At 49.9% G+C, this 12,718-nt stretch overlaps 1 protein-coding gene across 8 annotated transcripts in view; it reads right to left on the bottom strand.

The window, feature by feature from the left end:
• Positions 1-12,718, bottom strand: part of TXNRD2 (thioredoxin reductase 2) — a 74,188-nt gene that overhangs the window by 13,863 nt on the left and 47,607 nt on the right. For 4 of the 8 annotated variants that reach the window (XM_081286065.1, XM_081286069.1, XM_081286066.1 and 1 more), the window contains 6 exons: positions 10,783-10,878; positions 10,339-10,431; positions 8,333-8,404; positions 8,032-8,129; positions 4,119-4,325; positions 2,865-3,001 (listed from right to left, as the gene is read on the bottom strand). In XM_081286065.1, coding sequence (XP_081142191.1) covers positions 4,202-4,325; positions 8,032-8,129; positions 8,333-8,404; positions 10,339-10,431; positions 10,783-10,878 — 483 coding nt within the window. In that variant the 3' untranslated portion in view covers positions 2,865-3,001; positions 4,119-4,201. Of the gene's footprint in view, positions 1-2,724; positions 3,002-4,118; positions 4,326-8,031; positions 8,130-8,332; positions 8,405-10,338; positions 10,432-10,782; positions 10,879-12,718 lie in introns of those variants that run through there. The other 4 variants (XM_081286072.1, XM_081286068.1, XM_081286067.1 and 1 more) reach the window with 4 other exon arrangements.

Below are 12,718 nucleotides of genomic sequence, written 5' to 3'. Positions count from 1 at the left end.
CCCCAGGCTTCTGCTTGGGCACTGAGGCTGGAGTAGCCACCTGGTGAGGTGAGTCATGTATGTCAAGATACTGTGGGACACACAAACACACAGACCTCAGGGACAAGCTCAAACCTGAAGTCATAGGCACTGCCAGATGCTGAGTTGCTCCTCACAGGAGCAACTCTGCTCACATGTGAGGGCCCCCATCCAGGAGGTCACTTCCAACAGCCAGAAAAGCAGAGCCAAAGCACATGCCCTCTACTGGCACTGAATGAAACTGGGATCCCAACATGCTGTGGGATGCTCAGAGTGGATTCTCAGGGGGGGGCTTCAGTCTGAACATCTCAGCTGTTCCTTTTGATATGATGACTTCCTTCTATACCCTACTGTCAGCCCCAGGCCCCTTTGTCAGAGACTTATCTGGATCCTACCCTTTACTACTAGTACTTCAGTCAGCCTCATAACAGCATGTCACCCTTCCTCTGTGTGCTTACCCTCAGAGAGCTTCAGAGCAGTGTGCAAGGTAGGGGTGGCTGAAGGAGGAAAAGGGTGTGGTGTGGCAGAAGAGGATGGGTGATCCTGCCCCACTTCCCAGGGGAGGGTGAGGCAGAGATGGGCCAGCTTGGCCCTGAGCATAGTACCCCACCCCCATCACCCGCTCCTCTCCCTCCCCTATCCTTGCGCAACCTGGAGCCACAAGTAGAAGTGTGCAAGACATCCCCAGGGTAATTGCAGGTTACATGGAACTATCTGAGGAATTAAAATCATATTTTCATTGCACCATAAAAACATGCAAAGGCAGCAAGGAGACAGCCCTGGGGCCAGGTGGAGAGCACCTGGCCTGTGGCACTCTGGCCCCTCCTTGTGTTTTCCTGGTTGGAAGGGAAGGGCAATCTCTGAGCAGGGGCTGGCCATGCCATGATCTTGGAGCTAGAGCAGTAGGGACACCCAGGACAGAAGCCATCCCTGCATAGCATATCTGGCCTGCTTCTGACCCTGGCCCCACCTTGATGCAGGCACAGGAGCTCAGGGTGAGAGGCCCATTGGAGCTGTCATGTGTACACATTCATGTTGGGGTTTTCCTCTTATGGTCCTGATCCATAGCTGACTGTGTGCGGTTTTTGGGCTCATGCCTCACTAGAGCAATAGCATGCCTCCAAGGTCCCCTGAACCTGTTTCAGGGCAATGAACCCTATGGCCAAGCCAGTGTATACTGCTCCAGCATCCAGCCCTGAAGGTTGCCCTGGTGATTGTGGTTCCTAAGATCTTTGTGGAAGATTTTCTCCTGCAACACTCAACTGTGAGATGGACCAGTCCCCTGCTCACCATTTCCCAGGAGTGCATAACGCCCTGTGCAAAGGGAGTCAATGGACTTAAGACCATCTGGGATATGAGTTATAGACATTTTGATCCCTCCTAGGGTTGGCACATGCCAGATGAACAGCACAATGAGAGGAGAAATTATAGGAGCAGATATGCTGATGCAAGATCTGTTTCTGGGGAAAAGGTGTGCAAGAAGACCACCTGGAGGGACTATGGGGGACATGGATGTGTGTGGGCATTCTGGCTGCCAGTGACAGGTACTCCTGGCTGACTGGGTGGGCAAGGAGGCAAAAGGCCCTCACCCAAGGGAGCTGCCTGGTTTATGCTGAGGACCCCACATAGGCTGAATCTTTTCTGTCATCACAGAGAGTACCAACTGCAAGTTTCTTGTCTGCCCCAAAATAGAGGGTGCTGCTGCAGCAGAATAATGTCTGCCCTACCTGTCTGACCCCCAGAGGGGCCTCCCACAGACCCCCCACAGGCCCCAGGTGTTAGCTGACCTCTTTGCCTCTGAGGCAGACAAAAAACTCAGGCTAGAGGATTCTTCCCTACAGGATCTGCTGCAGGGGTGTGCCACCAGCCGTGCGTTAAATGGGACACGGCTGATCTGGCTCTGCACTTGTCAGGAGGACCCAGCCCAGCCCAGCACTTGGCATCTTAATTGGGCGTCTGAGAGCTCCCGCACACGCTTCACACCGTGAGCCAGGCTCCCGTAGGCCCATTAAGGTACAAACACATTCCTTTGTTCACTGACAAGCAGGGTCCCATCCAGGGCTCCCAGGCCAGCAGACTAAGTGATGTTTTCTTAAGGAAGACATGAGATTAGCTGCCACTAAAGCCTCAGCACAATGCCGGGCCCTGCCCAGCGCTGTCAGCACTGTCTCTCTGCAATGTGACAGACAGGCGCTCCCTCAACCCATCAAGCCTCAATGTGCAGGATTAGCCAGAGTGCAGCCAACAAGCTGACTTGGAGGCCACGATGGAAATGTAATGAGGTGGCTGATGTTCAGGGACAGAAGTCTCAAACACCCCTGCCAATTCATACACTCCTGTCACTTGCCCCAACCCCTGCCCAGTATCTGCTTTGGGCTGTCCTCCTTGCTTTGAGGTACATAGAAAACTAAGGGGAACCTGTGCAGAGAGTCCCCAGAGAGATCCCTATGAGAGGTCAGATAGCCAGGAGGCACAGGGGGGACTGTGTTCTTCCTGGGGGCCAGAAGGGTCAGCATCTGCCCCTCTCACCCACTGGCTACTGGGAACTTATATGCTCTGAACTCTGGATGGCCCCAGTTGATTGTGGGCTTCCCTTGCCAGCAGGTCCTAGAAACTACTCTCATTTGATGAAGGGAGCTAGTGGGCTGGCCAGGCCCTACCTTACCTGAGCAGTCCTGCATATATATCAGGAATATCATAGGCAAAACACACTTTAGGAAAATATCCTCTTTATTTACAATCCAGAAACGCCAGGGGGCTCGGACATGGGCAGCCCACAGAGTGGGTTTCTGCCCAGGCCGTCATCATTTGGCATTTAGGGGTCTGGGTTGGGCAGTGGCGCTAGCCCAGGTAGAAGAGGAGAAAGGGGCTGACTACCCCTGGAGCCATCCCTGCAGGGCACACCAGCCATCTGTGCAGATACACGCTGCTCCCATGCAAACAGAAGAGGGGAAGAGACTCATCCAATTCTCGCCTTCTAGTCCTGCCAACGACAGGTGGGAGTCAGCACAAGTCAACCCTCACATTTGTTTGGACACATCTCCTGCAGCTGCCCATGGGACCCTCAAAGGGTAGACTGGAGAGATGCTCCCCTCTCCCTACACCAGTGCTATAAAAATATTTTGAAATGATAAAATTTTTGTAGCAGGCTCTTAACAAAACAGCTCTGTGAGGTATAATATTCTGATAAGAGTTTCCTCAAGATGCTTTGTTTGTCTGTATCAAAGGCATCCCTGGTTCTGATAGGTTGTGGTGGAGCTAGATGTCAAAATGTCCAGGCAAGGCCCCTAGTCAGGACCTGCTGCCCACTGGACCCCTCAGCTGATTAGACAATGAAGTCTGCCAAGAGTATCTCAAGGGGGAGCTTACTGTTCTGCCTACCAACTCTGCCTCTGCTGTGGAGGAAGAGGGGATCTAAAGAAAGGATTAGAAAGAGTCAACAGTCATAGGAGACACCCAGGGAGGGCTGGACTGTGTAGGATCCAGGGTTTAACCCTGCTGGGGCTTGAAGAGTGTTATGTCAGACTGACAGGGGACAAAGCCCTGGCCATATGCATGCTTTCCTAGGAGCTAGGAACTCACTAATTTTTTTCCTCTACAGAAGAAAACTGCAATGAACACTGCAATACCCCTGAGACTTCTGGCCATCCGTTTGGCCAGCCCAGCTTTGCAAAGCTGTAACAGAACCAGATGTGCAGGGCAGCAGCTGGCTATGTATGAGGCAGCATCTCCACCTTCTGGGCAAGAAGGAAAAGAGCTGGTGCTGGCACTCTGAAAAGACAGGAGCGGGTGGCCAGCTTCTTGCCAGCAGCCCACAAGGACCAGCAACTTGAGGTTGCCCAGGGGATACTTTAGGTGTGAGCTTGTCCTTTCAAAACCTGAACATGGGGAACATTTAATGGCCAGGAAGGGCTCTCTGGGTATCTTTCAGAGAGTAAGGATACTTGGTGGCCTCCCCTCCAATCCATGCTTCTAGGCTACCAGGGCTTAACACAGGGAGCAGAGCACACTTGTTTCAGGTGGCATAGTAGGTGCAACCTTGCACCTACCTGATGGCTCCCACAACTCTGAACCACGTGTTTATCCTCAAACCTGCATACCTGGATCTGGGCTTTTTAGGAGCCTTGGTAGTGGGGAGCAGCATGTCGTGTACCCTTGTCCTTGCAGGAATGATGGCTTAACCTCAGCAGCCAGTCACAGTAGGGTCCAGGCCTGAGCGCTTGGAGATACGTAGCTTGACCACCTCCTCAGAACAGGTGGGGTGGATGCCCACTGTCCTCATCACCTGTGCATAGGAGGCCCCGCATCTGCATGCAAAGATTAGCAGAGATACGCAAGGAACCTGTCAGCACAGGGAGTCATATCTATGCCACTCTGACCCTAGGAAGGCTTTAGAAGTACCCCTGCCTTCTCCAGCCAGGGCCAGAACACCTGACTGTGTCTATATTGTACCTGACCACCCAGAAAATGTCCAGTTCCCTCAGTGGCCAAGTGGTAACCCCTTCTGGCCCACTTCCCATCCAACCTCTCCTTGGCTTGTTATAGCCTGGCCTCCTGCTGCTGTAGTCCTACCAGGCATAGTCCCATCTGGTCTTTCCCTAGGACCTGCTCCCTCACTCTGTCAAGATATAGTTCAAGGGCTGGGATTGTGGCTCAGTGGTACAGCGCTTGCCTAGCATGCATGAGGCACTGGGTTTGATTCTTTTTTTTTTTTTTATTGGTTGTTCAAAACATTACATAGTTCTTGATATATCATATTTCACACTTTGATTCAAAAGGGTTTTTTTTTTTTTAATCTTATTTTTTTTGGTGGGGTTCTTTTTTTTTTTGTCTTTTTTGGAACTGGGGGTCGAACCCAGGGCTTTGCGAATGCAAGGCAGATGCTTTGCCACTGAGCTACATCCCAGCCCTGGGTTTGATTCTTAGCACCACATAAAAGTATTGTGTCCATTCACAACTAAAAATATATTTAAAAAAAAAAGATATGGTTCAAATTACCAATCAAAGTAAGCTCAAGCCCACTTCTTTTTTTGGTGGTGCTAGAAACTGAACCCAGAGTCTTGCATATGCTAGGCAAGTGCTCTAACCATTTAGCTACACTTTTTATTACTACAGACTGCACCTGCCTGGCCTCCTGCTCAGCCCAGTTCTGCTCAGACTTCTCACATGCAGCGGCATAACACCAGTGCTCTGAGAACCTGCTGCCCCCGGCAGGGAGCTGGCTGTTCTGTGGGTGGCTATGCCCTGAGCCCCAGCATCCTGCCTGCATAGAGTGAGTATACAATGGAGCATGGGGGAGGGGTCTGGTCTAGCTCTGCAACTAGCCCTATAAGAAACAGCCTTTGCTTCCTCTGGAACTTCTGAGACCTGGCCCTCATCCAGGATCCCAAGCCCACCTTCCAAAATTCTACAGATTAAGAGCTGAGGTGGGTATTCAAGGCATCTACTCATGTCCCTTGCATTACTTCACACACTCAATGTACACTGTTCATCTACTTGGGAAAACAGTATTATGGATGCCTCATAGGGCACAGATAGCTTCCATTGTTTGTCATTAGACAAGGTTGCAATAGGCAGCTCTCCTTAAGATGTACTTGTGTGTTGGAATATCTCATGGGTAAATTCCTAACTCAAACAATAGGCGTGTGCATTACAGACAAGAAGTCAGTAGTAGGAAGGTCCACTCCATGTCTGAAATATCAGTCTTTGAGCTCTACTAGCTTGCTTCAGAGCATCAGTGTTTCCATCATGCAGACACTGGAAAATGATCATTACGGGACAGTATTAAGCCCCTTATGCTTTATCAACCAAGATGGTTCAATAGTATTTGAATTACATTTTAATATTCTAAACTTTACATTTCTGGGCACAGTGGCCTTCTATTGTTTATTATTATTTTATTTCCTGTGAATTGCCTAATTATTTTCTCTATTTTTTCTTTTTGGGTTTTTGCTCCAAAGTTATTATTGATTTATTAACAGCTCTTTGCATATTAAGAAAATCAGCTCTGCTGGGCATGGTGGGGCACTCCTGTAATCACAGCAGCTTGGGAGCAAATAGACATTTGGAACTGGACATTTTCTGGGAAGGAGATGGTCAGGTACAACATAGACACATACATAGACACATACATAGACACTTAGACCCTGGAATCCCCCAAACACATGGCATGATGGGGTTGGGATGTAACTCAGCAGTAGAGTGCTTGCTTAGTACACCTGAGCAACATAGCAAGGACTTTAGCAACTCAGTGAGACCCTGTCTCAAAATAAAAAATAAAAAGGTGTGAGGATGTGGCTTAGTGGTTAAATGCTCCTTGGTTAAATTCCCTGTATCAAAGAAAGAAAGGAAAATCAACTCTCTGCAGTTGCATTATAAAAAGAGGCTGCCAAAATTTAAAGGACTTTTCCAGAAATTATTCCAGAAACCAAGTGTTGGTATCGGCATCAGCATTTGCATTCTAGAGCATGTGAATGGCAAAAGCCTTGTGGATGGACCAGATTGTAAGTGTAACTAAGAGCTAGTTTTAAGGGTAAGAGGTCTGGGTATAGGGAAGGTCAGTGAGAAGGCTGAGGCAGGAAAGCAGGGCCAATATGTTGAAAGGTTCCATGGGCAAGGTGGAGGATCTGGGCCAGATGCTCTGGGCCCTGTCAGCCCCAGAAGTCTCTCAGGCTAGAGCTAGTACTGTGGACAGCCCCAGCCTACCATCTCTTGCACAGTGTCAGTGAACTGGGTTCCAAGGGTCATTCTTCTTGCACCCCACAGGCTCTAGGAGAACTCTCAGCAGAAGCTACATGAGGCTCATGGGTTCTATCCAAAGGTTACTAAGGACTGGACTTCCAAATGATAACTCTGCCACAGATGGCCCTGCAACTTAGGGAACACAGACACATGTTCCAAGGATATGAGCCCACTCCAGACCTAAACCTCCCTATTAGTTATTCTGTTATGCCCTGGGAGAACCTGATCCCTACAACTCAAGCCATTGCTCCAACATATGGGCTATTTGGGCTATGGTGGAGTCTAATGCTCTCAGCCCTGTGAAGGCCTAGATAGCCCACTGGGGAGAGTGGGGGTTCCCCAGAGCATCTGGCCCAGACCCTCCATCTTGTCCATGGAACCTTTCAACATATTGGCTCTGCTCTCCTGCCCCAGCCCTCATTGTCTTCCCTATACCCAGACCTCTTACCCTTAAGGCTGGCTTTTAGTTATACTCATGCCCCAGCATACTTTGGACCCCATCTGTCCACATACCCTTCTCTTTGTCTTAAATTGTTCTTGTGCCTCTGACCTCTGCTTCATGCACAAACAGCTCCACCCTGTCCAGCCCTTCTGCCTAAGAGATCCAGCAGAGAGGTGATCATGCTCCAGCCTCCAACTGCTACAGACAACCTACCCCACCCAGAGCCATTGCATGGCTTCCTTAGACCCTGGAATCCCCAAAACACATGGCATGACGGGGTTGGGATATAACTCAGCAGTAGAGTGCTTGCTTAGTACATGTAATACCCTGTGTTTGATCCCTAGCACTGAAAAACAAAAACAAAACAAAAATATAACACAGCTTTAGTCCAGGACACAGGCAAAAGCCCAATCCACAGAAAACACAAAACCACTCCATTGTGGCTCTTTCCTGGCTCACTTGAAACCAGGACCTTGCTCTCAACTGCCTGAGGGCTCAGCTGGGTAAGTGAAGACCAATTCTGCTTGTTCTGACTGTGTAGAAAAGGCCTAAACAGTGACCCAGGGCCACAATGATCCCCAGGCAGCCAGCCACAGCAGACATGTAGCATGGCTCTGCCTGAACAGTGTTTGGCTAGAGAAGAAAGCTGCCTCTCTTCCCACTGAACCTGCCATGTCTGAGGGGAACCTAAAGAATCCGTGTTGGATACATGCGCAAGGCCACATGAAAGCAACATGAAACCCAGCAGGCTTTCCACTGTAGTGCTGCCAACACTAGGAGGGACACCCAGTCTGAGCAACACATAAAGGCCGAAATTCCTCCCGACTTACTTGATCCCCAGAGCAAATCCTTGAGTAACTTCACCAGCGTTGGGGCCGAGGAAGTGCAGGCCCAGCACCAGCTGTGGGGGCTCCTTTAGGCACACCATCTGAAAAACAGAGTATCTCAGTGGCAGCCAGGCCAAAGGAGGGACCCAACTATGTCCCACCTCCGGGGACACTAGTGACCCTCAGACATTCCACCTGTTTTGCTAGAGGGGCACCACAAATCTCACCCACCTCTGTTGCCAGCTCTTTCCCTCCTTTCCTCCAACCCCCTGCACATCTCAGGCTGGACCCAAAAGACACTCACCTTTATGTAACACTGGGATGCATCTCGTTCAGCCACTGTGAACTCTAGTGGTTTATAATATGCGTGATAAACCTGGGTGACAAGATACCAGTTCCTGGAATTAGCAGCCACAGCAAAACCAGTCCTATGGGTATTTTTTGGATCCAACAGGGTGCAAGGAGTAGATGTGTTCTCAGGGACCCAGAATTATTCACTTGGCTCAAAACTGTGATGTGGGGTGGGAACATAGCCTAGCTGGCTGCAGAGTGTGTTCACCTCTCCCATGCACAAGAAGCCAGTACCTGCAGCCAAGCAATCTGCAGGATAGACCCTTTCCTGCTCAGGCCCTAAACCCCTGTAACTATATGCAGCAGGACACTATAGATTGCTCAGGTACTGCTCACCATGATGTGTCATGAGCTTGGGCCAGGGCATTGGTGCACTCCCTTGGGAGCAAATGTTGGGTAGACACAGGTCCCCCATGACAATGTAAACTGGACAAGGTAACTGCAGCAGTGGCCAGTGTGGGGGTTGCCCAGCCTGCCCACATAAGCAGGATTGGGCTGATGGGCCTCTGTTGGACATTCTGTCCTTGGTTTGGCCTTGACTTCAGTGAGGAGGAGGGGCCTGACAGGGTGGCCAAGGGCTAGGGCAGGCTACGGTCACACTGGAGCTGTCGAACAGAGGCTTTCAGCACCCATGAAGGGCCGACAGCACATTTGGGGCTGCAGCAAGTAAAAAATGAGCAGGGCCCTCACATGTGCTGCACAGCCATTATTAATTAATAGAGCTTCAGAGAATATTGTTCTAAGTAAGACAGAACCGAAAAGAAAACAAACAAAGAGTATTTGGCCATTCAACATTGTGAAACATAAAATAACATTATAAAATGCCATGAACACATGTCCCAGTGTACTTATGATGAATCAAACAAAAATAGCAAATAAAGTGCTACAGGGAAGGCTTGCCTGTCAGATGCTTCCTAGTGATGGAGGGGCCTGAGGTGCAGGGGAAGGGCCAGGCTCTGGAGTCCAGTGACTCATTCCTGAATGGCACAGACCTCCCTGCCCAGGCCACATGGGGTCTGGTTTCCCCTACCGCCTGCAAGCTGCTGTAGCAGGAAGATGAAACCACATGGAAGGCTTTCAGCTTCCACAGCCTGGCAAGTTTCAAAGCCTCCAACTTCCCTTCAGAGCACCTAGACATATTCTGTGGCCACCTTGGGGGCCATAGCCCACCTGCCAGGGCAGACCCCAAAAAGTAATCTTGCCCTATAAAAGCTCGTTTCTTTGGGATGAATGCTTGAAACTGGGCCACGGAGGCCTGCAAGGACTTAAAGAGTCTGGGAAGAGGACTGGAAGCTTGGATTGGGGCAAAATGGGATCATACCTGCTGGAGCTGCTGGGGGAATGCCCAGGGTTACAGGTAGGAGGGGATGGGGCAGCCTTAGGTTAGAGGACAGAGTAAAGGGGAACAGAGGTCAGAGGACACCCGAGAGGAGCTATTCCAGGTTGAGAGAGACCATGCCCCTGTGAGATGGTGAGAACCACAGAGGCACATGGGCCCTCAGGTCTTCTGTGACAAGTACTCTTCATGCTGGAATGGGGCTGGTACTTTGATGCCCTGAGACTCTAGCAGGGAGCTGCTGGTACCAAGGTGAGGACCCCTGATGTGTTGTAGCACAGCTGGGCATGAAAGCTAGAGGCTGCTGGACCACTCAGCTTCAGAATGAGGCATCTTGGGGCCCTTCAGTAGTCACATGACATGCAGTAGAAGATGGCCACTGAGACGACAGAAGCTGAGGCTCAGCCCACACCAAAGCTGACAGAAGCCTCTGCTTTCCTTCATTTCTAGAGCTGCCTTCCAATGCTTCTGTCCTGTGTGTTCCTTCCATAGCCATTGTTCTGGATCCCCACATCCTGCCCTGCCAAGCCACAGCTCACAGGAAGCAGGGACATAAACACCCCTGTTCACAGGACTTCCATCCAGGGAGGGACCATCTGTGGGTGTGAGAGCCACACATGTACCTCAATATGCTCTTGTCCATGGCGAGCCACAGCCTCCTCTTCTGACAACCCCACACAGCCATATTCCAATGGAGTGAAGACAGTAGTGGGAACCTAAAAAGCAGGTCTGGAGTCAGGTATGCCTCTAGACCCCACAAATTGAAAGTCTCCACTGTGTAATTCAAATAGAAGTGATCACAGGCCAGGGCCCTAGCCATAGTGGCTGGTAGGCTGCAAGCACAGCAAGTGGATCCATTCACAGTTCCTGGGCTGCACTCTTGGACTAAACCATAAACATGTGCTCATATATGTGTACAAAACATTCACATACACATACCACTTGCATATGCACATATGTACCATGAAAATGCAGGCATACAAGAGCACACACATACCCTACCCACTCCAGAAGATCCAGCCTTAGCCTTTTCCAGGCTGGACTTGGGTTTCTTTAAGATAACTCACATTGTTATAATCCATCAGGTCTGAGGATTGTCCAAAGAGCCGCTGGGCCAGAAGCTTCCCTGCCATGATAGCTGTGGGTGTCAGCTCAGGCCGCCCCTGATGGAAGAAACTCAAGGTTATATCAGTACCACATTAGAGAGTGCACCACCCATCACCTTCCTCGTGGGCAGCTCCCTGATGAAACTCCACAGAATGGCAATGAATTGAGAGCTTTCTCCACTGGAGGTTGATTCTCCCATGGTGAGAAGGTGCAGGAATGCCAAGACCCTCATTGGTTTGCTTATTCTCTTAATGGCTTCCTTACACCTTCCTCTGGGGAGAAACCTGTGCTTATGACCCTCTTTCCAGGAAGAGAAAATGAACTGCTAATGGGCTCAGTCAGGTCACTTTCACTCACTCAAGTCTTCTCTCTGAATCCCTTATTCATGTTAATGAACTCAAAGGTTTGTCCCCATGACAAACCTCAAAAGAGATCCTTGCTCCATTCCCATTAACTGAGATTTCAGCTAAAATGAGCCTCAAGTAGCCCATATGCTCCTGATACACACCTTGAAGTGCATGTCACAGCCCATGACAAATCTCAAATCAAAGTATCATACTGTAAGAGACTCCTGCAACCCAGGGTGTACTCCCTGCCTTGGGTTTTCCTGCATATGTAGACCTGGGATCTGCTAGCAGTCACTTCTGCAGCAGGAAATGCAGATGTTGTTTGGCATTCCAGAAATGAATAGAGATCTGCAGAGATAAACTCAGGAAAGCAGCCTGTGCATTCCACCAGGCCTGACTAACTGCGGAAACATCCACACACACAGAGCACACAATATCTCATTAAACAATATCCCCCTGCCCCCAATCCTCAGAGCTCTTCCCAGCTCTGGTCTAACACTGGGTGTTAACTCTTTGAACTGCTCAAAATGACCTTTGAAGCTACAAAGAATGCTTTTGTATTTGTCATGTATTTCTGGCAATATAGTTCGAAGTGTTATCATTTCTATCACATTGTTATAGGCCTTGGAGACTGGGAACTGTGTTAGTGCAGATGAAGAAACTTCAACTGGTGGGTGCAAAGGAGGCATCATAGGATGCACAGAGATGCACACAGTGTTATGCTGGTAAGAAAACAGGTGTTGTCTTAGGGTACAGCACTCACAGGATTCAACAGAAGCCTGCACACAGATCACCACATCCAAACTGTCTAGAGGCAGAGAGGCCTAGCAACTGCATTGCCCAGCTAAGTGGGCTGGAGCCAGTTGACAAAAGAAGCCATTACTTTGATGGGTTGTGTACAATCCAGCAGGGAAGGGTCAGACTCTGATAGCAAGCCCCACCAGAGCTGTCTCATAATCCTTTTCAACATGGGGAGCCTTAGAACATCTACCTGGCAGGGTGTGGGGGTTGCATCTGGCGCAGTGGGTACCCAGTGTCCTCCAGTGCCCTACACATGGTTTCTTGAACTTGAGTCACTTGAGTAGCAGCAACTTGGCTCATATCTATGTATTAGCAATGGCTGGTAGGTGGTGCCTCTTGCACACTGAGGGCACGAAGGACTCTATTGCCCCAACAGAAAGGATTAGTGTGGGTCCCAGTATTTGGCAGGAATGACTCATACCACATAAGCAGGCTGGTCCCCAGGAACAAGGGAAAGCCTCACCTTGTACAGCCCTCTGCTCTGATCTGTTTCTACATGTATGCCAACCTTTTCCCTGGTGTGAGTCTTAGCAGAGTCCAACATGGAGGAATAGTCCTTCAGTATTGATGATAATGCCCACCTGTGCCCACTTAGCTCTGGGATATCCCACCCAGGGACTTGCTAGCCTTAGATACTGGCTCCCATTCCCTCCAAGCTCCTTGCTGGCATTTCCCAAAGTGGGTTCTAGGGTGATCCAGGGCAGGGTGGTGCCTGTACTCTCCTGAGAGCACTAGTATCCCCACCAAG

The sequence above is a fragment of the Spermophilus citellus genome (assembly GCF_964194105.1).
Source record: "Spermophilus citellus genome assembly, chromosome: 3".
Classification (NCBI taxonomy): domain Eukaryota; kingdom Metazoa; phylum Chordata; class Mammalia; order Rodentia; family Sciuridae; genus Spermophilus; species Spermophilus citellus.
The sequence above is the reverse complement of the archived record's forward strand: the minus strand, read 5'-3'. Positions and strand labels throughout refer to the sequence as shown.